This window comes from Notothenia rossii, assembly GCF_949606895.1.
Source record: "Notothenia rossii genome assembly, chromosome: 7".
In the NCBI taxonomy this organism is placed as follows: Eukaryota; Metazoa; Chordata; class Actinopteri; order Perciformes; family Nototheniidae; genus Notothenia; species Notothenia rossii.
This window is the reverse complement of record NC_136905.1, coordinates 122,159-150,000: the sequence shown is the minus strand read 5'-3', so window position 1 is coordinate 150,000 and position 27,842 is coordinate 122,159. Positions and strand designations below refer to the sequence as shown.

Below are 27,842 nucleotides of genomic sequence, written 5' to 3'. Positions count from 1 at the left end.
ATAAGAGGATAATCTTCAGTCTATAGCAGCAGAACTAGCAGCTGGTCCCAGGTCAGCCTGAACCAGCCCTCACTGATAAGAGGAGAGTCTTCTGTCTATAGCAGCAGAACTAGCAGCTGGTCCCAGGTCAGTCTGAACCCTCACTGTAAGAGGAGAGTCTTCAGTCTATAGCAGCTGAACTAGCAGCTGGTCCCAGGTCAGTCTGAACCCTCACTATAAGAGGAGAGTCTTCAGTCTATAGCAGCAGAACTAGCAGCTGGTCCCAGGTCAGCCTGAACCAGCCCTCACTGATAAGAGGAGAGTCTTCTGTCTATAGCAGCTGAACTAGCAGCTGGTCCCAGGTCAGTCTGAACCCTCACTGTAAGAGGAGAGTCTTCAGTCTATAGCAGCTGAACTAGCAGCTGGTCCCAGGTCAGTCTGAACCCTCACTATAAGAGGAGAGTCTTCAGTCTATAGCAGCAGAACTAGTAGCTGGTCCCAGGTCAGTCTGAACCATCACTCTAAGAGGAGAGTCTTCAGTCTATAGCAGCTGAACTAGCAGCTGGTCCCAGGTCAGTCTGAACCCTCACTATAAGAGGAGAGTCTTCAGTCTATAGCAGCTGAACTAGTAGCTGGTCCCAGGTCAGTCTGAACGCTCATTATAAGAGGAGAGTCTTCAGTCTATAGCAGCAGAACTAGCAGCTGGTCCCAGGTCAGTCTGAACCAGCCCCCACTATAAGAGGAGAGTCTTCAGTCTATAGCAGCAGAACTAGCAGCTGGTCCCAGGTCAGTCTGAACCAGCCCCCACTATAAGAGAAGAGTCTTCAGTCTATAGCAGCAGAACTAGTAGCTGGTCCCAGGTCAGTCTGAACGCTCATTATAAGAGGAGAGTCTTCAGTCTATAGCAGCAGAACTAGCAGCTGGTCCCAGGTCAGTCTGAACCAGCCCCCACTATAAGAGGAGAGTCTTCAGTCTATAGCAGCAGAACTAGCAGCTGGTCCCAGGTCAGCCTGAACCCTCACTATAAGAGGAGAGTCTTCAGTCTATAGCAGCAGGACTGAAGGAGGTGGTGAGGATGGAGTGGTTGATGGTGTTAAGGAGGTGAGGATGGAGTGGTTGATGGTGTTAAGGAGGTGAGGATGGAGTGGTTGATGGTGTTCAGGACGGAAGGAGGTGAGGATGGAGTGGTTGATGGTGTTAAGGAGGTGAGGAGGGAGTGGTTAATGGTGTTCAGGACTGAAGGAGGTGAGGATGGAGTGGTTGATGGTGTTAAGGAGGTGAGGATGGAGTGGTTAATGGTGTTCAGGAATGAAGGAGGTGAGGATGGAGTGGTTAATGGTGTTAAGGAGGTGAGGATGGAGTGGTTAATGGTGTTAAGGAGGTGAGGATGGAGTGGTTAATGGTGTTCAGGAATGAAGGAGGTGAGGATGGAGTGGTTGATGGTGTTAAGGAGGTGAGGATGGAGTGGTTGATGGTGTTAAGGACTGAAGGAGGTGAGGATGGAGTGGTTGATGGTGTTAAGGACTGAAGGAGGTGAGGATGGAGTGGTTAATGGTGTTAAGGAGGTGAGGATGGAGTGGTTGATGGTGTTAAGGACTGAAGGAGGTGAGGATGGAGTGGTTGATGGTGTTAAGGACTGAAGGAGGTGAGGATGGAGTGGTTGATGGTGTTAAGGAGGTGAGGATGGAGTGGTTGATGGTGTTAAGGACTGAAGGAGGTGAGGATGGAGTGGTTGATGGTGTTAAGGAGGTGAGGATGGAGTGGTTGATGGTGTTAAGGACTGAAGGAGGTGAGGATGGAGTGGTTGATGGTGTTAAGGACTGAAGGAGGTGAGGATGGAGTGGTTGATGGTGTTAAGGAGGTGAGGATGGAGTGGTTGATGGTGTTAAGGACTGAAGGAGGTGAGGATGGAGTGGTTGATGGTGTTAAGGAGGTGAGGATGGAGTGGTTGATGGTGTTAAGGACTGAAGGAGGTGAGGATGGAGTGATTAATGGTGTCGAAGGCAGCGGTTGGTCAAGAAGGATGAAGATGGAGAGGGAACCAGAGTCAGCAGAGAGGAGAATGTCATGTGACCTTGAGTAGAACAGTGCTGTGGCGAGTGCTCAAACGTTAGAAGGTGTACTTCAGTCTAACTAACAGCTGTTCCCTCCACAGGAAGTCCGTCAGCGCCTGGTCAGCCTGAGCACGCAACTCCACGCACTGCAGGTGAGAAACTGCAATTGTTGTAATTATTGTTATTATTATTATTATAAATATTGTTGTTAAGTGACCGCTCCTCCCCTCAGGCTGCTGTAATTCGTCAAGACTCGATCCTGGAGCTGTCACTCACCACAGGCCCTGCCCCCTCCCTTCCCACAGGCCCCGCCCTCACCCGCTCTCTCTCGGGGGAGGGGGGGGAGGCGGGACTTCTGCGGCGACAGGTGGAGCTGCTGCAGGAGGAAGTGACACGTCTTCGCCTGAAGGGGGAGGAGCCAATCAGGGAGGGGGCAGGCTCTAGGAGACGGAGCAACGGAGACATCAGTGATGTCATGAAGGGGGAACCGGTGAGTCCAAAAAGTATTTAAATGTGAAAACCAATATCATGACGAGGGGTGGTGTGTCAACAATGAATATCTGGTGGGGGGGTCTGACTGAAGTCAATAACATAAGATGTGAAATATGCTAAGCTCAGGTGTGTGTGTGTGTGTGTGTGTGTGGCAGCAGGTGAGCAGGAGGCGTGGAAGCAGGGAGTTGGAGCCCCGCCCCCTCGCACCATTGGCCACCCAGGAGCCAGTCGACCAATTAGACGGCGTCCAGGAAACAAACGGAGAGAAAATCTCTCCTCGCTCCGACAGCCCGAGAGGTCAGCTCCCCACCAACATGTTATCATGATATAGATATTATTATAAATATCTATATCATAAGTATTAATATATTGATATTAATAACACTATTATTTATCCTTATCTTTTATTTTGTTCCAGATCTGCAGGATATCCCGGAGGAGAGCGAGTGCGGGGCGGAGCCCAGTTAACATCCAGAGACTTTCATTGTGAAAGGTTCCTGCTCTCAGAAACAGGAAGTATCACAGCTGGAGCCCCGCCCATATGTGCTGGAGGAGGCGGGGTTTACATTGTGAGACACCACACTACATTACCCAAAATGCCTTTTGGAAGTCAGCATCTCCAGTGTTGACGTTATAAAGTGCTGTAAACAAAGCGTGTAAATGTATTTATATTAAAGTAGTTTAACGTCATTCTGGGACCAAAAACATTTTTTATCTGTAGAAATGTTTACAACGGTTTACAGAAATAAACTGAGGGCTAGCAGGTAATGCTAACCTGCAGAGCTCACAGGAAGAAGTGTTAGCAGCTAATGCTAACCTGCAGAGCTAACAGGAGCTGGATCCAGCACCATCCGTCCCCCGTGCTCCGTGGTTATGGCTAGAAAGGATCCGTCTTGTGTAAATATGACGTCACGTTCTCGTTGTAACTCTCGTTGTAATCGGAGCGGCTCGGAAACACATCTCCAGCAGTAACATGATGCAACATACACATTAATGCAGCAGCAATATTAATAGAGAAACATCAGACATAATAGTGAAACACTGAAAGGGAACATTTTATTGCACCAGGAGCTATCTTGGGACTTTTACTGCGACAACGTTGACTTGCCTGTGAATAAAAAATAAACCGTAGTGTTGGTGATCTACAGTGTTGTCATTCTTCTTTGAACAGCAAGACCGCTAACACCCTATTTCAACAATCACACTCCCTGTCATCATTAATAGATAGTTTAGCTTCTCACCATCATTTGCTGTGGCCCACTGATGTTAACGATCGTAACTGAAAGGCTGCCTGTCAAACGTAAACATTCAGCCACGTGACTTGCAAACTCTCGCGAGAGTTTTACACAACACGGATCCTTTCTAGCCATAACCCTGCTCCGTGGAGAACGGCTCCACCCTCAACCAAAATCACGTGATCATCCAGGACCATAAGCCACGCCTACCGCCATAAGCCCCGCCTCCCGTCATAAGCCCCACCTCTCCTTGGAGTATATAACTCAATGACTCAATGACTGAATGACTCAATAACTCAATGACTCAATGACTGAATAACTCAATGACTGAATGACTCAATAACTCAATGACTCAATGACTGAATAACTCAATGACTCAATGACTGAATAACTCAATGACTCAATGACTGAATGACTCAATGACTCAATAACTGAATGACTCAATGACTCAATAACTCAATGACTCAATGACTGAATAACTCAATGACTCAATGACTGAATGACTCAATGACTCAATAACTCAATGACTCAATGACTGAATAACTCAATGACTGAATAACTCAATGACTCAATGACTCAATGACTGAATAACTCAATGACTGAATAACTCAATGACTCAATGACTGAATAACTCAATGACTCAATGACTCAATGACTGAATGACTGAATGACTCAATGACTGAATAACTCAATGACTGAATGACTCAATGACTGAATAACTCAATGACTCAATGACTCAATGACTGAATGACTCAATAACTCAATGACTCAATGACTGAATAACTCAATGACTCAATGACTCAATGACTGAATAACTCAATGACTCAATGACTGAATAACTCAATGACTCAATGACTGAATAACTCAATGACTCAATGACTGAATAACTCAATGACTCAATGACTGAATAACTGAATAACTCAATAACTCAATGACTCAATGACTGAATAACTCAATGACTCAATTACTGAATAACTCAATGACTCAATGACTGAATAACTGAATAACTCAATAACTCAATGACTCAATGACTGAATAACTCAATGACTCAATTACTGAATAACTCAATGACTCAATGACTGAATAACTGAATAACTCAATGACTGAATGACTGAATAACTCAATAACTCAATGTCTGAATAACTCAATGACTGAATAACTCAATGACTGAATAACTCAATGACTGAATAACTCAATGACTCAATAACTCAATGACTGAATAACTCAATGACTCAATGACTTAATAACTCAATGACTGAATAACTCAATGACTGAATAACTCAATAACTCAATGTCTGAATAACTCAATGACTGAATAACTCAATGACTGAATAACTCAATAACTCAATGACTGAATAACTCAATGACTCAATGACTTAATAACTCAATGACTGACTGACTGAATGAATGAATCCAACACCAGTCGTCTCAGTTCCTCATCTCCGACATGGATCAGTAATGTAAAACCGTGAAATATTAAAACCGTTAGTGTAAATAAATGATTCTCTGTGGATCCAGCCCTAGTTTAAAAGGGGGGGGGGGGGGTTAGCATGTTAGCGTGTTAGCGTGTAAACCTGCTGTTTTTATTGACCAGGTCTGACCAGGTTTCTATTGATCAGGTCCGACCAGGTTTCTATTGATCAGGTCTGACCAGGTTTCTATTGATCAGGTCCGACCAGGTTTCTATTGATCAGGTCCGACCAGGCTTCTATTGATCAGGTCTGACCAGATGAGACATGGAGGCTGTTTATTCTCATGAAGTTATTATGCTGAAATATTTAATGTCCATTAGGTCATGGAAATGTACAGAATGAAAAATGAAGGTTAAACCTGAATCCTTGGTTTATATGTTTGTGTCCAAAGTCTTTTTTATTTGAGTGCTTTTACTCTTTTATAATGCGTTTACAGAGCTGGAGTGTGTACTGTATAAACTGTAAAGTTGTGATTTATTCTCTGTTATAAATCAGCTGGATCAAACCATGATGTCTTTATTTCCCCGTACACTTTCCCTAAATAATATATTCTTAAAATTCACATGTTTTTCTTACTTTGGATAATGTATGTATTTTGATTGTATGACATTTTAAAATCTTTAATTGAGTTCAGAAAAAGGATTTAACACTAGTAAACAAACAGTCATAATCACATTAAAATAGCCGATGTGCTTTTTATATTTATTGAAGGGTATTTTTAGCAGCGTCTGAAAGCTTTATTTCACAGGATGATGAGGGTCATTTAATAGTTTCAGTTCTATATCTCTAAAAGAAACAGTGTGTTATTATTATTCAAACGTTTCCTGACCTCATCACAACGCACAGAGCAACCGGCCCATGTCTGCTTCCTGCAGCTCTGTGGGGGGTCTAACCTGGGCATAGTGATACGTGCAGCAACCGCACGATGGGTAGGGTTTATAAGTTACTCAAAGTCTGTCCGAGTATCAAGTCACATGGAAGAGGTGGACAGAAACCATTACAGAGCAATACGACTCACTCATTACCGCAGAATCAGGAGAACCAATGAAACGAGGAGAGATCAGCTATCTCTCACCGATTGGATAAGAGCCCAGGGAGAAGAGCTACTGCTGCTGAAAGTAACTAGTTACTCTGCTAGTTACTTTAGAGAAAGGTGATCCCTCTCTGCACTGAGTTACTCCTGCTGAAAGTAACTAGTTACTCTGCTAGTTACTTTAGAGAAAGGTGCTCCCTCACTGCGCTGAGTTACTCCTGCTGAAAGTAACTAGTTACTCTGCTAGTTACTTTAGAGAAAGGTGATCCCTCTCTGCGCTGAGTTACTCCTGCTGAAAGTAACTAGTTACTCTGCTAGTTACTTTAGAGAAAGGTGATCCCTCTCTGCGCTGAGTTACTCCTGCTGAAAGTAACTAGTTACTCTGCTAGTTACTTTAGAGAAAGGTGATCCCTCTCTGCACTGAGTTACTCCTGCTGAAAGTAACTATTACTCTGCTAGTTACTTTAGAGAAAGGTGATCCCTCGCTGCGCTGAGTTACTCCTGCTGATGTAATGTAACTAGTCCTGAAGAAGGATGTGAGATCCAGGCATCCTGAAGAAGGACGTGAGGTCTAGGCATCCTGAAGAAGGATGTGAGGTCTAGGCATCCTGAAGAAGGACGTGAGGTCTAGGCATCCTGAAGAAGGATGTGAGGTCTAGGCATCCTGAAGAAGGATGTGAGGTCTAGGCATCCTGAAGAAGGACGTGAGGTCTAGGCATCCTGAAGAAGGATGTGAGGTCTAGACATCCTGAAGAAGGATGTGAGGTCTAGGCATCCTGAAGAAGGACGTGAGGTCTAGGCATCCTGAAGAAGGATGTGAGGTCTAGGCATCCTGAAGAAGGATGTGAGGTGAAGGATGTGAGGTCTAGGCATCCTGAAGAAGGATGTGAGGTCTAGGCATCCTGAAGAAGGACGTGAGGTCTAGGCATCCTGAAGAAGGATGTGAGGTCTAGGCATCCTGAAGAAGGATGTGAGGTGAAGGATGTGAGGTCTAGGCATCCTGAAGAAGGATGTGAGGTGAAGGATGTGAGGTCTAGGCATCCTGAAGAAGGACGTGAGGTCTAGGCATCCTGAAGAAGGATGTGAGGTGAAGGATGTGAGGTCTAGGCATCCTGAAGAAGGATGTGAGGTGAAGGATGTGAGGTCTAGGCATCCTGAAGAAGGATGTGAGGTGAAGGATGTGAGGTCTAGGCATCCTGAAGAAGGACGTGAGGTCTAGGCATCCTGAAGAAGGATGTGAGGTGAAGGATGTGAGGTCTAGGCATCCTGAAGAAGGACGTGAGGTCTAGGCATCCTGAAGAAGGATGTGAGGTGAAGGATGTGAGGTCTAGGCATCCTGAAGAAGGATGTGAGGTGAAGGATTTGAGGTCTAGGCATCCTGAAGAAGGATGTGAGGTGAAGGATGTGAGGTCTAGGCATCACGCTGAACAGGCTCTGATAGGACGGAGAAGAAGGGTCCAGGGAGGGAATGGAGGTCATTCCAGGTGAAGGCGTTATCACAGCAGAGCAGCGTATGGACGCCTGCACTTTCCTCCAATGCAACAGATCATAGGAAATTAGATCAACAACGGCGGGTGCAAAGGGCTTGATTTAATATCGCTTTTATTTGATTTTGAATTGGAGGAAATATCAGTCGTGATGTGACACACTCCATCTCAGTAGGGGGCAGCATGCACCCTACCCCTACCAATATAAGAAGAAAAAGAAGAAGAAGAAGAAGTCATAAATCAGTAGAAGAGAAGGAGAAGGAGAAGGAGAAGTGTTCTGGAGCTGTTTGAGGAGAGGGACCAGAACCAGGACCAGAACCAGAACCAGAACCAGGACCAGGAGTACCACATACCCAGAGCTGTCTAACCCTCGCCCTGTTTGTAGAGCTGCTGCTAACGGCTAACTGCTGCTAACGGCTAGCTGCTGTCAGGAGGATCAGCTGTTTCTCCTTCAGACTCAGACAGGAGAGTCTATCAGGTACACTCAGAAAGTGTTACTGTGTGACACACTGCTACACACTGTAACACACTGCTACACACTGTAACACACTGCTACACACTGCTACACACTGCTACACACTGTAACACACTGTAACACACTGACAGACTACTCCGTCTGCTGATGCTAACAGGCTGAACCGGGGCGGTGTCCGCTGTTAGCATCAGGAGCTAACCGGCTAATGACAACAACACTGAGGAAAATAAACACAGCAGTAAAGTAACGAAGTACTTGTGTAGTACATGTACTTACATGTACTTGTGTAGTACATGTACTTGTGTAGTACATGTACTAAAGTAGCCTACATGTAAAGTAAAGCACATGTAGTACATACATATATTACGTTTTATTGACTAAATCTAGGTTATGTAATTCCATTTTTTTTTAAAGGATAGCAGTGGTTTCTTAAACATAATAATCATTATAATATTTTTACATTTTTATTCCCATTTAAACGTTTTTGAGACGTTAAACTTGAGAGTTTATTTCTGTCGCTGGCCTTATTTCAAAAACAACAACAAAAACAACAATACTATTTCAGCTCTTAATAATTTAACTGATCACGTAATTCAATTTGATTAATGACACCACAAACATATATAGAGATAAGATAAGAACTACTTTATTGATCCCAATGTGGGAAATGTTTGCGTTGCAGCACACAAAGCACTGTACAATACAAAATTAAAAATAAATAAAGGTATATATGTAGACAAGAATATATGACAGATGGAATATTAAATATAGAACAGATGATGTGAATGTAAAATGCACAGTGCTGTTTTATTCCAAGCTGTGGAGCTGTGTGTGTGTGTGTGTGTGTGTGTGTGTGTGTGTGTGTGTGTGTGTGTGTGTGTGTGTGTGTGTGTGTGTGTGTGTGTGTGTGTGTGTGTGTGTGTGTGTGTGTGTGTGTGTGTGTGTGTGTGTGTGTGTGTGTGTGTGTGTGTGTGTGTGTGTGTGTGTGTGTGTGTGTGTGTGTGTGTGTGTGTGTGTGTGTGTGTGTCACAACATGTGTGATGAAGGTGTTGCGCTGGGCTATATCATGCAATTGAAACTTAAGCTCGCTCCATTGCGGAGATATTCCCGCGAGAGTGCGGAAAACTGAAATGTATTTATTTATTTCAAATGTGAAATGTTACCAATATACTCATGGACCACTAGGGGGCGCTCACGGACCACCAGTGGACCGCGGACCACACTTTGAGAAGCACTGCCATAGAGGGTTAAGGCACTATCTGTGCAGAACATTACACATATTCTTAATTTGCAGTATCTTATTTTAAAAGTGTTCAGAAAGACTGCATCAAATATGCTATATCTATATATCTATAATATCAATATTGTTTAACTTCAATCAAAGTCAATTTAAATAGCGGGCAAGACTTTCCAAGAGGTAAAAATGCTGCTGCCGGAGTACTGACTGGAGGTATCGCTGATATCATGTCTACCATCCTCTTAACATACTCTGTCCAACAATATCAGTCTCATGAAGAAAGGTGTTTTTAACGCTGATTCAAAATAGCAGAGAAACATGCATGCTTGTTCTCAGGAGGGGACATTGACAGAGGAGTACTGGAAAAGTACACGGTTACTTCATAGCACTTGTTGTGGGAGTAGTTTCACTACTAGCCTACTGAGTCCAACAGGATCGATCTCACAAAGAACTATTGGCAGAAAAGATAATAACAAACTGGAGAGACGGCTGAGTGACGCAGTGCAGACTCGCTGTATAGTTGACATCTTGTTGTTCATTATATCCACAGCCCTTAATAACATCCATTTTCTGGGCTCAAAGTGTATCTTGGCTGTTTTCGTTGTGAAAACAAATGGACCGTAGATACACGGATTGACCGTCCTCATCTGCGCTCTTATTTTGAAAGACAACTTCCGGTAGCAGAATATGAGAAAAGGGGGTTTCTGTTTTCTAGCGATTTTATTTTTTGTTTTGAGAAGTAGAAAATGAAAATCATCCCGTTTTTTTAAGTTTAGTAAATCCATTTTTGATCATGATAAAGAAAAACGCCTTGTATTTTTGGTTATTCAATTTGAAAACGAAAATATCCAGTCGTTTTTTGTTTTTGAATATCCTTTTGTGAAAAGAAAATCCAATGACCAAAACATACACTGACCAATGCCGAGGTCTCATGACCTTTATTCTATTATTTACTTGTCCTCTAGTCGAATCTCAGGTTTAACATTAATTATAACGGTCTGTTTGCATTGACAAGATGCCTCATATTTGTTATGTATTTTTCATTGTTTGTTCAGTACTAAAAGGTCCAAGAAGTCCCACAATTGAATTTAATATTCATTTGATATGTTAACTATATCGCAAAGCGCTTCATGGGAGTAATTGTGGGATGATACGAGGGCTGCCCCCGACCAAAGATTTTCCTGGTCGACCACTGATCGACCAGTGGCGCGAAGGAAAGCGCACGCAGAGACAAACCGCCTTTTTCGCGCAACCGGCAAGTAATTAAATTATGATTCTGAATGTGTTGGAAAAATCAACAAGGAGACTGTCTTAACATTTTGTTAATTTATTTCAACACAACACATCATATAACAACATCACACAACTTATGAACTTTTAAAACCAACACAATAACTTTATAAAACAAACAAAAACAGTCTTCTGTTAAAAAACTAAATTTAAACTATATTTTTCGTTTCTTTTAAACATGTAATATAAATTATATAAACAAACGAATAAATAAATATAGGCTCAAGCCAACTTCAATATTTAAATATCAGTGCAAAAGTAAACAGGCCTACGGAGAAGTATTCTCAACATGAAAATAAAACTTTCAGTTTTTTCCTGAGGTCGGAATGCAAACAAATTATAAATATACCGCAAAACTGAACTTAAACACTTCAGTTAAACGAACGAAGAACGAAAACTATAAACTACAAAACGATGGTGTTATATTAGGCTAGGCCACTCCCGGACTTTCAGGGTTTCCCTCCGATCTTAGTCTTCTGATATTATGAGACAAGAACACGAGTTTGTCCGTGTTGTCCGGGAGAAGTGAGCTCCGTGTCTCGCTCACAGTGAAGCCGGCTTTGGATAATATGCGCTCCGATGGCGTGGATGTGGAAGGGATGGCGTGGATGTGGAAGGGATGGAGTGGATGCGCTTAGCTGCTCTGGAAAGCTTGGGATAGCGTTCCTCATTCATTTCCCACCAAATCAGTGGTCCCTTGTCCACCTTGGTTCGGTCCTCCAAGTATGTCTTCATTTCATTTTTCTCTTCTTCCGTCTGTTGATCTTCATCAAAGGCCATCAGCATTGATATGTCCTGCTGCTTTTCCCTTTGCCTCTTTGGTGTGGGCTCACTTTCCTCTGCGCCGCTGCTGTCCTCTCTCTGAGCAGTAGCTTCTTCTGCTGGAGATCAACTCTCAGCCAGATCCCACACCGTTGTGTATGCATCGTCCCGTTTCTCTGCACCGAGGAATGACAAGCTCTTGAACCGTGGCTCAAGCACTGCAGCTTGAATATATATGCTGCCCTCCAGACTCCCTGTCAGCTCCCACCTTTTGTCCATTTCCTCTGTGATTCTTTTCTTAACTGCCTTCACGGTCGTGCTGTCATCATCACGACTCAACAAGTGGCGCCTCTTCATGTTGACGAGCATCGGCAGCGTAGCAGACAGAGATGCGTTTATATCTTGTGAGAGCAGCTCGGTGAGGGTGATCATGGGCCTCAGCACGGAGACAATGTCCTCCGCTGTCCTCCATTGGGCAGTTGTGAGATCCAGATCTCGGTCAGACCGGTGGGTGGTCCCGGGTTCTGAAAGCACAGCTGTAACCGGACATCTCTGTTCCAGAAGACGCTCCAGCATTGAATAAGTGGAGTTCCATCATGTGGACACATCTTGTATCAGTTTGTGTTCAGCCACATTCTGTTGCTTCTGTTTCAAAGTGAGAGCTGCTGTTGCCTTGCCACTTTTTGAAGTGTCCCACAAGGCGTCTGGCAGCAGCAATCACTCTGCAGATGGGATCTAATTTAACAGCCGCGTTTATGCACAACTGCAAGGTGTGCCCCGCACAACGACTTCCCTGGACATTACCCCAGCACGGGTTTTGAGATAGCTGTTTAGCGCACAACACCATATTAGCGGCATTGTCGTGTACCACAGCGACCCTCTTTTCTGGCGGACTCCCAAACTCCTCCATCACTTCGCTGAGTCGCTCTGCTATGTTGGCAGCTGTGTGGCTCACCTCCAGCACTTTAGTCTCCAACACGAATGAATGTAATTGCCATTTTTGGGAGATAAAGTGTGCCGTCAGTCATGTAACCATCCATTTGGTTGGAGGTCCATGTGTCAGTAGTGAAGCTGACTGCTGTGCAGGCTTTAAGTTTCTCCAAAAGTACCTGTTTGGTCGTGTTATATTGGTTTTTAATGGCGTGCATTACGGTGTCACGTTTGGGTACAGTGTAACCCGGTTCGATGAACTTCATCATCTGTTTGAACCCTTCCCCCTCGACAATGTTTACAGGTCTCATGTCCAGTGCCACAAAATCTGCAATTTTGTCGGTGATGTCTCTCTTCCTTTTCTCGGAAAGAGGGGGCTTCAAAACGAGTGTTGTCTGTGAGAGTTTCAATGGCGGCTGCGAAGATGAAGTTGAGGTAGATGCGGTGGCCCTATCAACGTATAGTGGATGAGCCTATTGAAAGAAATGCACATTAATTTAAGTTTACACTAAGCCTAATAGCCCATAATGTGACAATACATTTGATCTAACAGGCTTTTTATTAAGGCTAGAGCCGCAGAGCGTCCATCTTTGAATGGCTTGAACTGTACTTACATGTTTCAGGTGATACGTCATGTTTGTAGTTGATGAATGATAGGAGAATATTTGCTTGCAAAGTTTGCATATCACCTTCTTCGGGTTGTCTGTTACTTTTTCGAAATGCTCCCAAGCTCTTGATTTTACGCCTGACATGGTTAAAACTATCAGCTTATCTGACGTGAAAACAAGTGACTCACTGTCACCTCCTGTTTCCGTGTTTTTAAATGTTTTTTTTTTTAAATGTTTTTTTTTTCGGTGACCAACGACCAATTAAATCTTGACCGACCAAAGACTCTTTGGCCGACTAACCTTTGGTCGACTAATCGGGGGGCAGCCCTAGATGATACATTTTCAAAGTATCATGATATGTATCAGTTGAGTATCGGTATCGTTCAGTGGTATCTTAAAAAAAGGTGTGTGTGTGTGTGTGTGTGTGTGTGTGTGAGAGAGGGTGTGTGTGAGAGAGAGAGAGAGAGAGGGGGTGTGTGTGTGTGTGTGTGAGAGAGAGAGAGGGGGTGTGTGTGTGTATATATATATGTGTGTATTGTGATGGTGGTGTGCGCTGCTCCCGCAGTAGAAGAAGAAGATGACGAGTGGAGGACTGAACAGCATCGAGGCCGTGAAGAAGAAGATCAAAGTCCTGCAGGAGCAGGCAGAGGAGGCGGACGATCGAGCAGCTAAACTACAGAAAGAGGGGGAGAGAGAGAGGAGGAGCAGGGAGGAGGTACACACACACACAAACACCAGGGTTTCCCCTAGGATTTTTTTCTTGCCGGACAAATGTGAAAATTAGCGGTCATGTTTCAATAATAATAATAATAATGGTGCAGCAGAGTTTCCGTCAGCAGCTCATCACCGACTCTGAGCGGCTGATGTTTGAAACTCAGTTCATGAGTCATTTTATATCGCTTCACTTTATAATCGAAACAGATCGAAAGGTCAGATTCTCAATAAATGATTCCACTAACAACAAACAACTGCCAGGGGCCTCATGTATAATGTCGTGCGTAGGATTGACGTGGGAAGGTTGCTTACGTAGTAGAAATCCGAAAAATAGGTACAGAAATTTTCCGCCACTTTCCGATTCACCAAACATTGCGTACTGGTGAGGAAAGTGCGTACAGCACTTCCTACGCCGGTTTCTCTTTATAAATCACAATCAACTCGAAATACGGTGCAGCTTTTGCGGGCTCCACGTAACGCCCGTATCTGCCTATAAATAGTCAAAGAAACGCCCTTTCTTTCATTCATTCATTCATTCTTTCATTCATTCATTCATTCAGACTGACTGACTGCATGAAGAAGATAGCAGGAAATGACGACAGAACAGCTCAAACATCTCACACCGTGTCAGATTCTGGTTATTTTGGGGAGGTGGAGATAAATCATATTGTTTGGTGGATGCAGTTTGAACCAGAGTAGCAGCATGGAGGTCGGATCGTCACCAAAATAAATAAATAAGTGGTCCGAAAAAGTCTAATGACAAAAAGAATACACATAGCCGTGTGTTTGTACCGGGGACAGGAGACCCCCCCCCCCCCCCCCCCCCTTGATGAGAAACTGTAAGAAATGATCGGGGAATCCCTCCGGAGTGGAGTCACGACGACTGGATCTGAATTATGTTTTTGTATTTGGTGGTTTGTGTCCCAGCTGTCGATCAGCTGTGCAGCCTGGGCATCTCAACCCGCCACATTAACACAACATATTCCAGGTGGTTTTAAAAAACATATCCGTATTTATTTATTTCTCCAGGTATGTGTTTGTGTGCTCTGAGGAGTCTCAAACAGGCGTTTGTTAAATCATTTTAAGATTGGCTTTAATCAATGTTTGAAAATGAATTCTTCATATCTGATAAATGAGAGGTAACATTTTATTGATGGTATTATTTCCACATATTTCTCTCCATCCTTCCTTCTGCCAACGGGGTCACAGTTTCTCGTCTCTCCCGTTGTTGTGCTTAGTGCGTACGCATGGCATGGGTTAGAGTTTGCGTGGAGGACCGCACGTTTTCCCGTCAAATTAGTATTTTATAAATCGCAAACATTGCGTAGAAACTGGTGTGCGCCATTTTTTTTGAGCGTATATCCCTTTATAAATGAGGCCCCAGGTCTGACAGAAGGGTTCTAGGTGAACTGTCAGGGTCCAGGTCTGACAGAAGGGTTCCAGATGAACTGTCAGGGCCCAGGTCTGACAGAAGGGTTCTAGGTGAACTGTCAGGTCCCAGGTCTGACAGAAGGTCTCCAGATGAACTGTCAGGGCCCAGGTCTGACAGAAGGGTTCTAGGTGAACTGTCAGGGCCCAGGTCTGACAGAAGGGTTCCAGATGAACTGTCAGGGCCCAGGTCTGACAGAAGGGTTCCAGATGAACTGTCAGGGCCCAGGTCTGACAGAAGGGTTCCAGATGAACTGTCAGGGCCCAGGTCTGACAGAAGGGTTCCAGAAGAACTGTCAGGGCCCAGGTCTGACAGAAGGTCTCCAGATGAACTGTCAGGGCCCAGGTCTGACAGAAGGGTTCTAGGTGAACTGTCAGGGCCCAGGTCTGACAGAAGGGTTCTAGGTGAACTGTCAGGGCCCAGGTCTGACAGAAGGGTTCTAGGTGAACTGTCAGGGCCCAGGTCTGACAGAAGGGTTCTAGGTGAACTGTCAGGGCCCAGGTCTGACAGAAGGGTTCTAGGTGAACTGTCAGGTCCCAGGTCTGACAGAAGGGTTCTAGGTGAACTGTCAGGGCCCAGGTCTGACAGAAGGGTTCCAGATGAACTGTCAGGGCCCAGGTCTGACAGAAGGGTTCCAGATGAACTGTCAGGGCCCAGGTCTGACAGAAGGGTTCTAGATGAACTGTCAGGGCCCAGGTCTGACAGAAGGGTTCCAGATGAACTGTCAGGGCCCAGGTCTGACGGAAGGGTTCCAGTTGAACTTTCAGGGTCCAGGTCTGACAGAAGGGTTCCAGATGAACTGTCAGGGTCCAGGTCTGACAGAAGGGTTCCAGATGAACTGTCAGGGCCCAGGTCTGACAGAAGGGTTCCAGATGAACTGTCAGGGCCCAGGTCTGACGGAAGGGTTCCAGATGAACTGTCAGTGCCCAGGTCTGACAGAAGGGTTCTAAGTGAACTGTCAGGGCCCAGGTCTGACAGAAGGGTTCCAGATGAACTGTCAGGGCCCAGGTCTGACAGAAGGGTTCCAGATGAACTGTCAGGGCCAAGGTCTGACAGAAGGACTCCAGATGAACTGTCAGGGTCCAGGTCTGACAGAAGGTCTCCAGATGAACTGTCAGGGTCCAGGTCTGACAGAAGGTCTCCAGATGAACTGTCAGGGCCCAGGTCTGACAGAAGGGTTCCAGATGAACTGTCAGGGCCCAGGTCTGACAGAAGGGTTCCAGATGAACTGTCAGGGCCCAGGTTTGACAGAAGGGTTCCAGATGAACTGTCAGGGCCCAGGTTTGACAGAAGGGTTCCAGATGAACTGTCAGGGCCCAGGTCTGACAGAAGGGTTCTAGGTGAACTGTCAGGGTCCAGGTCTGACAGAAGGGTTCTAGGTGAACTGTCAGGGCCCAGGTCTGACAGAAGGGTTCCAGATGAACTGTCAGGGCCCAGGTGAACTGTCAGGGCCCAGGTCTGACAGAAGGTCTCCAGATGAACTGTCTGGGCCAGGGTCTGACAGAAGGGTTCCAGATGAACTGTCTGGGCCAGGGTCTGACAGAAGGGTTCCAGATGAACTGTCTGGGTCCAGGTCTGACAGAAGGGTTCCAGATGAACTGTCAGGGCCCAGGTCTGACAGAAGGTCTCCAGATCAACTGTCAGGGCCCAGGTCTGACAGAAGGTCTCCAGATCAACTGTCAGGGCCCAGGTCTAACTTAACAGTTTCAGATGATTATAGAACGATATCAGTCTTTACACATCATAACAATTGAACAGTTTTAAAGTTTCTCTTTCTTTCCCTCTTATATTGCAGTCCCTCTCTCACTTTGTTCTGTTCAGTGAGAGAATTGAGCTGGAGCTCGTCCTGCCAGGAGTTTAGATCTGGGCTGAAATGGTGTCAAGGCCATTCTCATACACACATGCAGGTGCTCATTGGTTAGCCTCGGTTAGCTCATTGGTTAGCCTCAGTTAGCTCATTGGTTAGCCTGGGTTAGCTCATTGGTTAGCCTCGGTTAGCTCATTGGTTAGCCTCGGTTAGCCTCGGTTAGCCTGCCCTGGAACGATATTTAGTTTTTGTGACTTCAGTTCTGACTTGAGAGGGAATGTTTGGTCAAACACTTTGTGTTTTGTCTCATAGTGGCGTGTTGTCTCTTCTAATGAGCGCCACGGTCTCTGAACAAATGAGACACACTGGCTCTGAGCTCCCAGTGGGCAGGATGAACATGAATGAGTCCACTCAGGGTTAAAAGCTCAGTTCTCACTTTCCTCTTCTTGGAGAGCGCCATGTGGAATTATGTGTCTCTCCCTGTCTGCCGCTAACTCTCCTCTCCACACTCCTCTCTGCTTCTCTCCCTGTATCAGTGCTGGAATTGTGCCGGACTTCTGATTTTGACCCATCTGGTACCATTACTTCTTACTGAGTACCGGTACTCAGTAAGAAGTACTCACAGAGCTCTCAAGTCTCACGCATTTGGCGTGAGACACACGCATTTCACTCCATTCACACGCTCACACGCCACACCTTGTATTTCTCACGCAGAGATTTCTTTCCAGGGTACCGCCCACTAGCACCCCCCCCCCCGTTGACATTCGCGATACAGAGGGCTTCATGGGAACTTTGAGAGGAGCCAGAAGTTGGAGTACCGAACACCGCTGCCAAAATCTCACTCTCACTCAACTTGAGAGTCCTGTACTCAGTAGATGCGTCATGGGGTGCGCCCCCGGAGCAGCCGTCTTCATCGCCCCAAACAGCGCCACCCCTCGGTGGCCCGTAAGTGCCAGAGGACCTCGGCAAAACAGAGCCTGCAGGTATATTTAAACAAGTTCCCAACTGGCCTGTACAGTGGGGTGAGGTGCTCGTTTAGCAGCTCATGGTTTCAAAACAGAGATTGGCTGGAATATTCCTATAAAAAAGATGCCGTGTTCTGCTATGCGTTTAGACTTTTCGGTTCAAATACGTCAGATGCCTTCACTTCTCCTGGTACTCATCTGAGTAACTCACTAAAATGAAATACTATATGACAGTAAAACAAGAATAGTTTGAAAGGGGAGTGATTTGTAAAATATCCATAAAGAAAAATAAAGTCTGCTTAAAGCTCTGTTTCTTAGATCTCTTCATGTTGCTCTCAAAGTGCACCAGATTGATGCTTTAACTTCAACATTAAAAACACACCTTGTGTTAGATCCACTCTCCAAACAGCACTGCACCCCCTCTGGTCTCAGATCCACTCCCCAAACAGCACTGCACCCCCTCTGGTCTCAGATCCACTCCCCAAACAGCACTGCACCCCCTCTGGTCTCAGATCCACTCCCCAAACAGCACTGCACCCCCTCTGGTCTCAGATCCACTCTCCAAACAGCACTGCACCCCCTCTGGTCTCAGTTCCACCCCCCAAACAGCACTGCACCCCCTCTGGTCTCAGATCCACCCCCCAAACAGCACTGCACCCCCTCTGGTCTCAGTTCCACCCCCCAAACAGCACTGCACCCCCTCTGGTCTCAGATCCACTCCCCAAACAGCACTGCACCCCCTCTGGTCTCAGATCCACCCCCCAAACAGCACTGCACCCCCTCTGGTCTCAGATCCACCCTGAGTCCTTGTGTTTACGTGCCGTGAGCCTTTCTCAAGTATACAGTAACGAGACAAACCCACCAGCATTATAGGAAGAAGAGAGGAGAGAGAGATACAGAGAGAGAGAGACACAGGAGAAGAGAGGAGAGAGATACAGAGAGAGAGACAGAGAGAGAGAGACACAGAAGAAGAGAGGAGAGAGAGATACAGAGAGAGACACAGAAGAGAGGAGAGAGAGATACAGAGAGAGAAACACAGAAGAAGAGAGGAGAGAGAGATACAGAGAGAGAAACACAGAAGAAGAGAGGAGAGAGAGATACAGAGAGAGACACAGAAGAGAGGAGAGAGAGATACAGAGAGAGAAACACAGAAGAAGAGAGGAGAGAGAGATACAGAGAGAGAAACACAGAAGAAGAGAGGAGAGAGAGATACAGAGAGAGAAACACAGAAGAAGAGAGGAGAGAGAGATACAGAGAGAGAAACACAGAAGAAGAGAGGAGAGAGAGAGATACAGAGAGAGAAACACAGAAGAGAGGAGAGAGAGAGATACAGAGAGAGAGACACAGAAGAAGAGATGAGAGAGAGATACAGAGAGAGAGACACAGAGAGAGAGACACAGAAGAAGAGAGGAGAGAGAGATACAGAGAGAGAAACACAGAAGAAGAGAGGAGAGAGAGATACAGAGAGAGAAACACAGAAGAGAGGAGAGAGAGAGATACAGAGAGAGAAACACAGAAGAGAGGAGAGAGAGATACAGAGAGAGAAACACAGAAGAAGAGAGGAGAGAGAGAGACAGAGAGAGAAACACAGAAGAGAGGAGAGAGAGAGATACAGAGAGAGAGACACAGAAGAAGAGAGGAGAGAGAGATACAGAGAGAGAGACAGAAGAGAGGAGAGAGAGATACAGAGAGAGAGACACAGAAGAAGAGAGGAGAGAGAGAGATACAGAGAGAGAAACACAGAAGAGAGGAGAGAGAGATACAGAGAGAGAAACACAGAAGAGAGGAGAGAGAGATACAGAGAGAGAGACACAGAAGAAGAGAGGAGAGAGAGAGATACAGAGAGAGAGACACAGAAGAAGAGAGGAGAGAGAGAGAAACACAGAAGAGAGGAGAGAGAGATACAGAGAGAGAAACACAGAAGAAGAGAGGAGAGAGAGATACAGAGAGAGAAACACAGAAGAAGAGAGGAGAGAGAGATACAGAGAGAGAAACACAGAAGAAGAGAGGAGAGAGAGAGATACAGAGAGAGAGACACAGAAGAAGAGAGGAGAGAGAGATACAGAGAGAAACACAGAAGAAGAGAGGAGAGAGAGAGATACAGAGAGAGAAACACAGAAGAGAGGAGAGAGAGATACAGAAGAAGAGAGGAGAGAGAGATACAGAGAGAGAAACACAGAAGAAGAGAGGAGAGAGAGATACAGAGAGAGAGACACAGAAGAGAGGAGAGAGAGATACAGAGAGAGAAACACAGAAGAAGAGAGGAGAGAGAGATACAGAAGAAGAGAGGAGAGAGAGATACAGAGAGAGAAACACAGAAGAAGAGAGGAGAGAGAGATACAGAGAGAGAAACACAGAAGAGAGGAGAGAGAGATACAGAGAGAGAAACACAGAAGAAGAGAGGAGAGAGAGAGATACAGAGAGAGAAACACAGAAGAAGAGAGGAGAGAGAGAGAGATACAGAGAGAGAAACACAGAAGAGAAGAGAGAGAGATACAGAGAGAGAAACACTGAAGAAGAGAGGAGAGAGAGATACAGAGAGAGAAACACAGAAGAAGAGAGGAGAGAGAGATACAGAGAGAGAAACACAGAAGAAGAGAGGAGAGAGAGATACAGAGAGAGAAACACAGAAGAAGAGAGGAGAGAGAGATACAGAGAGAGAAACACAGAAGAAGAGAGGAGAGAGAGATACAGAGAGAGAAACACAGAAGAGAGGAGAGAGAGATACAGAGAGAGAAACACAGAAGAAGAGAGGAGAGAGAGATACAGAGAGAGAAACACAGAAGAGAGGAGAGAGAGATACAGAGAGAGAAACACAGAAGAAGAGAGGAGAGAGAGATACAGAGAGAGAAACACAGAAGAGAAGAGAGAGAGATACAGAGAGAGAAACACTGAAGAAGAGAGGAGAGAGAGAGAGAGACAGAGAGAGAAACACAGAAGAAGAGAGGAGAGAGAGATACAGAGAGAGAAACACAGAAGAAGAGAGGAGAGAGAGAGAGAGACAGAGAGAGAAACACAGAAGAAGAGAGGAGAGAGAGAGATACAGAGAGAGAAACACAGAATAAGAGAGGAGAGAGAGATACAGAGAGAGAAACACAGAAGAGAGGAGAGAGAGATACAGAGAGAGACACACAGAAGAAGAGAGGAGAGAGAGATACAGAGAGAGAAACACAGAAGAGAGGAGAGAGAGATACAGAGAGAGAAACACAGAAGAAGAGAGGAGAGAGAGATACAGAGAGAGACACAGAAGAGAGGAGAGAGAGATACAGAGAGAGAAACACAGAAGAAGAGAGAGACAGAGAGAGAGACACAGAAGAAGAGAGGAGAGAGAGACACAGAAGAAGAGAGGAGAGAGAGAGAGGGAGAGAAGCTTGTGTGTCAGGGGCGGGAGGTTCATGTGAGTTGTTGTTGGTCGAGTTTCAGCCCCCCCCCCCCGCCGGCAAGCGACAACGCACGCTGCCGTGTGTAGGGGCCGTCACACACACTAAAGGTGTGTGTGTGTGTGTGTGTGTGTGTGTGTGTGTGTGTGTGTGTGTGTGTGTGTGTGTGTGTGTGTGTGTGTGTGTGTGTGTGTGTGTGTGTGTGTGTGTGTGTGTGTGTGTGTGTGTGTGTGTGTGTGTGTGTGTGTGTGTGTGTGTGTGTGTGTGTGTGTGTGTGTGTGTGTGTGTGTGTGTGTGTGTGTGTGTGTGTGTGTGTGTGTGTGTGTGTGTGTGTGTGTAGCTCCAGGAGGAGGTGTCCTCCCTCAGCAGGAAGCTGGTTCTGGGAGAGGAGGACCTGGAGAGAGTTCAGGAAAGACTGGAGATCACACTGAGGAAACTGGAGGAGACGGAGAAGACTGCTGACGAGAGCGAGAGGTGAGACACCTGTCTATCACCTGTCTCTCTGTACCTGTCTGTCTCTCACCTGTCCGTCTCTCACCTGTCCGTCTCTCTGTACCTGTCTGTCTCTCACCTGTCCGTCTCTCACCTGTCCGTCTCTCACCTGTCCGTCTCTCTGTACCTGTCTGTCTCTCACCTGTCCATCTCTCTGTACCTGTCCGTCTCTCACCTGTCCGTCTCTCACCTGTCCCTCACCTGTCTCTCTGTACCTGTCTGTCTATGTACCTGTCTGTCTCTCACTTGTCCCTCACCTGTCTCTCTCTCACCTGTCTGTCCCTCACCTGTCTCTCACCTGTCTGTCCCTCACCTGTCTCTCACCTGTCTCTCTAACTACCTGTCCCTCACCTATCTATCTGTACCTACCTGTCTCTATGTACCTGTCTGTCCCTCACCTTTCAGTCTCTCACCTGTCTCTCTGTACCTGTCTGTCTCTCACCTGTCTCTCTGTACCTGTCTGTCTCTCTGTACCTGTCTGTCTCTCTGTTCCTGTCTGTCTCTCACCCGTCCCTCACCTGTCTGTCTCTCTGTACCTGTCTGTCTCTCTGTACCTGTCTGTCTCTCTGTACCTGTCTGTCTCAAACCTGTCTCTCTGTACCTATCTGTCACCTTTCTGTCTCTCTGTACCTGTCTGTCTCTCAACTGTCCCTCACCTGTCTCTCACCTCTGTCCCTCACCTGTCTGTCTCTCACATGTCCCTCACCTGTCTGTCTCTCTGTACCTGTCTGTCCCTCACCTGTCTGTCTCTCTGTACCTGTCTGTCCCTCACCTGTCTCTCACCTGTCCCTCACCTGTCTGTCTCTCACCTGTCTGTCCCTCACCTGTCTGTCCCTCACCTGTCCGTCTCTCACCTGTCTGTCTCTCACCTGTCCGTCTCTCTGTACATGTCTGTCTCCCACCTGTCCCTCACCTGTATGTCTCTCACCTGTCTGTCTCTCTGTACCTGTCTGTCCCTCACCTGTCTGTCTCTCACCTGTCTGTCTCTATGTACCTGTCTGTCCCTCACCTGTCTGTCTCTCACTTGTCCCCCACCTGTCTGTCTCTCTTTACCTGTCTGTCTCTCACCTGTCCGTCTCTCTGTACCTGTCTGTCTCCCACCTTTCTCTCCCTCACATGTCTCTCACCTATCCCTCACCTGTCCGTCTCTCTGTACCTGTCTGTCTCTCACCTGTCCCTCACCTGTCTCTCTGTACCTGTCTGCCTCTGTACTTGTCTGTCTCTCACTTGTCCCTCACCTGTCTCTCTCACCTGTCTGTCCCTCACCTGTCTCTCACCTCTCTGTCCCTAACCTGTCTCTCACCTGTCTCTCTGTACCTGCCTGTCCCTCACTTGTCTATCTGTACCTGTCTGTCTCTCAACTGTCTGTCTCTCTGTACCTGTCTGTCCCTCACCTGTCTGTCTCTCACCTGTCCCCCACCTGTCCGTCTCTCACCTGTATGTCTCTCACCTGTCAGTCTCTCTGTACCTGTCTGTCCCTCACCTGTCTCTCTGTACCTGTCTGTCTCTGTACCTGTCTGTGCCTCACATGTCTCTCACCTGTCTGTCTCTCACCTGTCCCTCACCTGTCCGTCTCTCTGTACCTGTCTGTCTCTCACCTGTCCCTCACCTGTCTCTCTGTACCTGTCTGTCTCTCACCTGTCCGTCTCTCTGTACCTGTCCGTCTCTCACCTGTCCGTCTCTCTGTACCTGTCCGTCTCTCACCTGTCCGTCTCTCTGTACCTGTCCGTCTCTCACCTGTCCGTCTCTCTGTACCTGTCTGTCTCTCACCTGTCCGTCTCTCTGTACCTGTCCGTCTCTCACCTGTCCGTCTCTCTGTACCTGTCTGTCTCTCACCTGTCCGTCTCTCTGTACCTGTCCGTCTCTCACCTGTCCGTCTCTCTGTACCTGTCTGTCTCTCACCTGTCCCTCACCTGTCTCTCTGTACCTGTCTGTCTCTCACCTGTCCGTCTCTCTGTACCTGTCCGTCTCTCAACTGTCCGTCTCTCTGTACCTGTCTGTCTCTCACCTGTCTGTCTCTCACCTGTCCGTCTCTCACCTGTCCGTCTCTCTGTACCTGTCTGTCTCTCACCTGTCCGTCTCTCTGTACCTGTCCGTCTCTCACCTATCCGTCTCTCTGTACCTGTCTGTCTCTCACCTGTCCCTCACCTGTCTCTCTGTACCTGTCTGTCTCTGTACCTGTCTGTCTCTCACTTGTCCCTCACCTGTCTCTCTCTCACCTGTCTGTCTCTCACCTGTCTCTCTGTACCTGTCTGTCTCTCACCTGTCTCTCTGTACCTGTCTGTCTCTCTGTACCTGTCTGTCTCTCTGTTCCTGTCTGTCTCTCACCCGTCCCTCACCTGTCTGTCTCTCTGTACCTGTCTGTCTCTCTGTACCTGTCTGTCTCTCTGTACCTGTCTGTCTCAAACCTGTCTCTCTGTACCTATCTGCCACCTTTCTGTCCCTCAACTGTCTGTCCCTCACCTGTCTCTCACCTGTCCCTCACCTGTCTGTCTCTCACCTGTCTGTTCCTCACCTGTCCGTCTCTCACCTGTCTGTCTCTCACCTGTCCGTCTCTCTGTACCTGTCTGTCTCCCACCTGTCCCTCACCTGTATGTATCTCACCTGTCTGTCTCTCTGTACCTGTCTGTCCCTCACCTGTCTGTCTCTCACCTGTCTGTCTCTATGTACCTGTCTGTCCCTCACCTGTCTGTCTCTCACTTGTCCCCCACCTGTCTGTCTCTCTTTACCTGTCTGTCTCTCACCTGTCCGTCTCTCTGTACCTGTCTGTCTCTCACCTGTCCCTCACCTGTCTCTCTGTACCTGTCTGCCTCTGTACTTGTCTGTCTCTCACTTGTCCCTCACCTGTCTGTCCCTCACCTGTCTCTCACCTCTCTGTCCCTAACCTGTCTCTCACCTGTCTCTCTGTACCTGCCTGTCCCTCACTTGTCTATCTGTACCTGTCTGTCTCTCAACTGTCTGTCTCTCTGTACCTGTCTGTCCCTCACCTGTCTGTCTCTCACCTGTCCCCCACCTGTCCGTCTCTCACCTGTATGTCTCTCACCTGTCAGTCTCTCTGTACCTGTCTGTCCCTCACCTGTCTCTCTGTACCTGTCTGTGCCTCACATGTCCCTCACCTGTCTGTCTCTCACATGTCTCTCACCTGTCTGTCCCTCACCTGTCTGTCTCTCACCTGTCTGTCTCTATGTACCTGTCTGTCCCTCACCTGTCTGTCTCTCACTTGTCCCCCACCTGTCTGTCTCTCTTTACCTGTCTGTCTCTCACCTGTCCGTCTCTCTGTACCTGTCTGTCTCCCACCTTTCTCTCCCTCACATGTCTCTCACCTATCCCTCACCTGTCCGTCTCTCTGTACCTGTCTGTCTCTCATCTGTCCCTCACCTGTCTCTCTGTACCTGTCTGCCTCTGTACTTGTCTGTCTCTCACTTGTCCCTCACCTGTCTCTCTCACCTGTCTGTCCCTCACCTGTCTCTCACCTCTCTGTCCCTAACCTGTCTCTCACCTGTCTCTCTGTACCTGCCTGTCCCTCACTTGTCTATCTGTACCTGTCTGTCTCTCAACTGTCTGTCTCTCTGTACCTGTCTGTCCCTCACCTGTCTGTCTCTCACCTGTCCCCCACCTGTATGTCTCTCACCTGTCCGTCTCTCTGTACCTGTCTGTCTCCCACCTGTCTCTCACCTGTATGTCTCTCACCTGTCAGTCTCTCTGTACCTGTCTGTCCCTCACCTGTCTCTCTGTACCTGTCTGTCTCTGTACCTGTCTGTGCCTCACATGTCTCTCACCTGTCTGTCTCTCACCTGTCCCTCACCTGTCCGTCTCTCTGTACCTGTCTGTCTCTCACCTGTCCCTCACCTGTCTCTCTGTACCTGTCTGTCTCTCACCTGTCCGTCTCTCTGTACCTGTCCGTCTCTCACCTGTCCGTCTCTCTGTACCTGTCCGTCTCTCACCTGTCCGTCTCTCTGTACCTGTCCGTCTCTCACCTGTCCGTCTCTCTGTACCTGTCTGTCTCTCACCTGTCCGTCTCTCTGTACCTGTCCGTCTCTCACCTGTCCGTCTCTCTGTACCTGTCTGTCTCTCACCTGTCTGTCTCTCACCTGTCCGTCTCTCACCTGTCCGTCTCTCTGTACCTGTCTGTCTCTCACCTGTCCGTCTCTCTGTACCTGTCCGTCTCTCACCTGTCCGTCTCTCTGTACCTGTCTGTCTCTCACCTGTCCCTCACCTGTCTCTCTGTACCTGTCTGTCTCTCACCTGTCCGTCTCTCTGTACCTGTCCGTCTCTCACCTGTCCGTCTCTCTGTACCTGTCTGTCTCTCACCTGTCTGTCTCTCACCTGTTCGTCTCTCACCTGTCCGTCTCTCTGTACCTGTCTGTCTCTCACCTGTCCGTCTCTCTGTACCTGTCCGTCTCTCACCTGTCCGTCTCTCTGTACCTGTCTGTCTCTCACCTGTCCCTCACCTGTCTCTCTGTACCTGTCTGTCTCTGTACCTGTCTGTCTCTCACTTGTCCCTCACCTGTCTCTCTCTCACCTGTCTGTCCCTCACCTGTCTCTCACCTGTCTCTCTAACTACCTGTCCCTCACCTATCTATCTGTACCTACCTGTCTCTATGTACCTGTCTGTCCCTCACCTTTCAGTCTCTCACCTGTCTCTCTATACCTGTCTGTCTCTCACCTGTCTCTCTGTACCTGTCTGTCTCTCTGTACCTGTCTGTCTCTCTGTTCCTGTCTGTCTCTCACCCGTCCCTCACCTGTCTGTCTCTCTGTACCTGTCTGTCTCTCTGTACCTGTCTGTCTCTCTGTACCTGTCTGTCTCAAACCTGTCTCTCTGTACCTATCTGTCACCTTTCTGTCTCTCTGTACCTGTCTGTCTCTCAACTGTCCCTCACCTGTCTCTCACCTCTGTCCCTCACCTGTCTGTCTCTCACATGTCCCTCACCTGTCTGTCTCTCTGTACCTGTCTGTCCCTCAACTGTCTGTCCCTCACCTGTCTGTCTCTCTGTACCTGTCTGTCCCTCACCTGTCCCTCACCTGTCTGTCTCTCACCTGTCTGTTCCTCACTTGTCCGTCTCTCACCTGTCTGTCTCTCACCTGTCCGTCTCTCTGTACCTGTCTGTCTCCCACCTGTCCCTCACCTGTATGTATCTCACCTGTCTGTCTCTCTGTACATGTCTGTCCCTCACCTGTCTGTCTCTCACCTGTCTGTCTCTATGTACCTGTCTGTCCCTCACCTGTCTGTCTCTCACTTGTCCCCCACCTGTCTGTCTCTCTTTACCTGTCTGTCTCTCACCTGTCCGTCTCTCTGTACCTGTCTGTCTCCCACCTTTCTCTCCCTCACATGTCTCTCACCTATCCCTCACCTGTCCGTCTCTCTGTACCTGTCTGTCTCTCACCTGTCCCTCACCTGTCTCTCTGTACCTGTCTGCCTCTGTACTTGTCTGTCTCTCACTTGTCCCTCACCTGTCTCTCTCACCTGTCTGTCCCTCACCTGTCTCTCACCTCTCTGTCCCTAACCTGTCTCTCACCTGTCTCTCTGTACCTGCCTGTCCCTCACTTGTCTATCTGTACCTGTCTGTCTCTCAACTGTCTGTCTCTCTGTACCTGTCTGTCCCTCACCTGTCTGTCTCTCACCTGTCCCCCACCTGTCCGTCTCTCACCTGTATGTCTCTCACCTGTCAGTCTCTCTGTACCTGTCTGTCCCTCACCTGTCTCTCTGTACCTGTCTGTCTCTGTACCTGTCTGTGCCTCACATGTCTCTCACCTGTCTGTCTCTCACCTGTCCCTCACCTGTCTATCTGTACCTGTCTGTCCCTCACCTGTCTATCTGTACCTGCCTGTCTCTCACCTCACTGTCTGTCTCTCTCTCTGTACCTGTCTGTCTCTCTGTACCTGTCTGTCTCTATGTACCTGTCTGTCTCCCACCTGTCTCTCACCTTTCTGTCTCTCTTTACCTGTCTGTCTCTCACCTGTCCCTCACCTGTCTCTCACCTCTCTGTCCCTCACCTGTCTG

At 47.4% G+C, this 27,842-nt stretch overlaps 2 protein-coding genes across 5 annotated transcripts in view; both read left to right on the top strand.

Moving 5' to 3' along the window:
* Window positions 1–5,737, top strand: part of arhgef2b (rho/rac guanine nucleotide exchange factor (GEF) 2b) — a 38,697-nt gene extending 32,960 nt beyond the window's left edge. For 2 of the 3 annotated variants that reach the window (XM_079694249.1, XM_079694251.1), the window contains 4 exons: window positions 2,135–2,185; window positions 2,266–2,523; window positions 2,681–2,822; window positions 2,944–5,737. In XM_079694249.1, coding sequence (XP_079550375.1) covers window positions 2,135–2,185; window positions 2,266–2,523; window positions 2,681–2,822; window positions 2,944–2,993 — 501 coding nt within the window. In that variant the 3' untranslated portion in view covers window positions 2,994–5,737. The remainder of the gene's footprint in view (window positions 1–2,134; window positions 2,186–2,265; window positions 2,524–2,680; window positions 2,823–2,943) is intronic. The other variant, XM_079694250.1, reaches the window with a different exon arrangement.
* Window positions 5,738–7,810: 2,073 nt separating this feature from the next.
* Window positions 7,811–27,842, top strand: part of LOC307047341 (uncharacterized protein) — a 36,100-nt gene continuing 16,068 nt past the window's right edge. The window contains exons 1-3 of one of the 2 annotated variants that reach the window (XM_079694257.1): window positions 7,811–8,230; window positions 13,623–13,769; window positions 21,690–21,823. In XM_079694257.1, coding sequence (XP_079550383.1) covers window positions 13,632–13,769; window positions 21,690–21,823 — 272 coding nt within the window. In that variant the 5' untranslated portion in view covers window positions 7,811–8,230; window positions 13,623–13,631. Of the gene's footprint in view, window positions 8,231–13,619; window positions 13,770–21,689; window positions 21,824–27,842 lie in introns of both variants that reach the window. The other variant, XM_079694256.1, reaches the window with a different exon arrangement.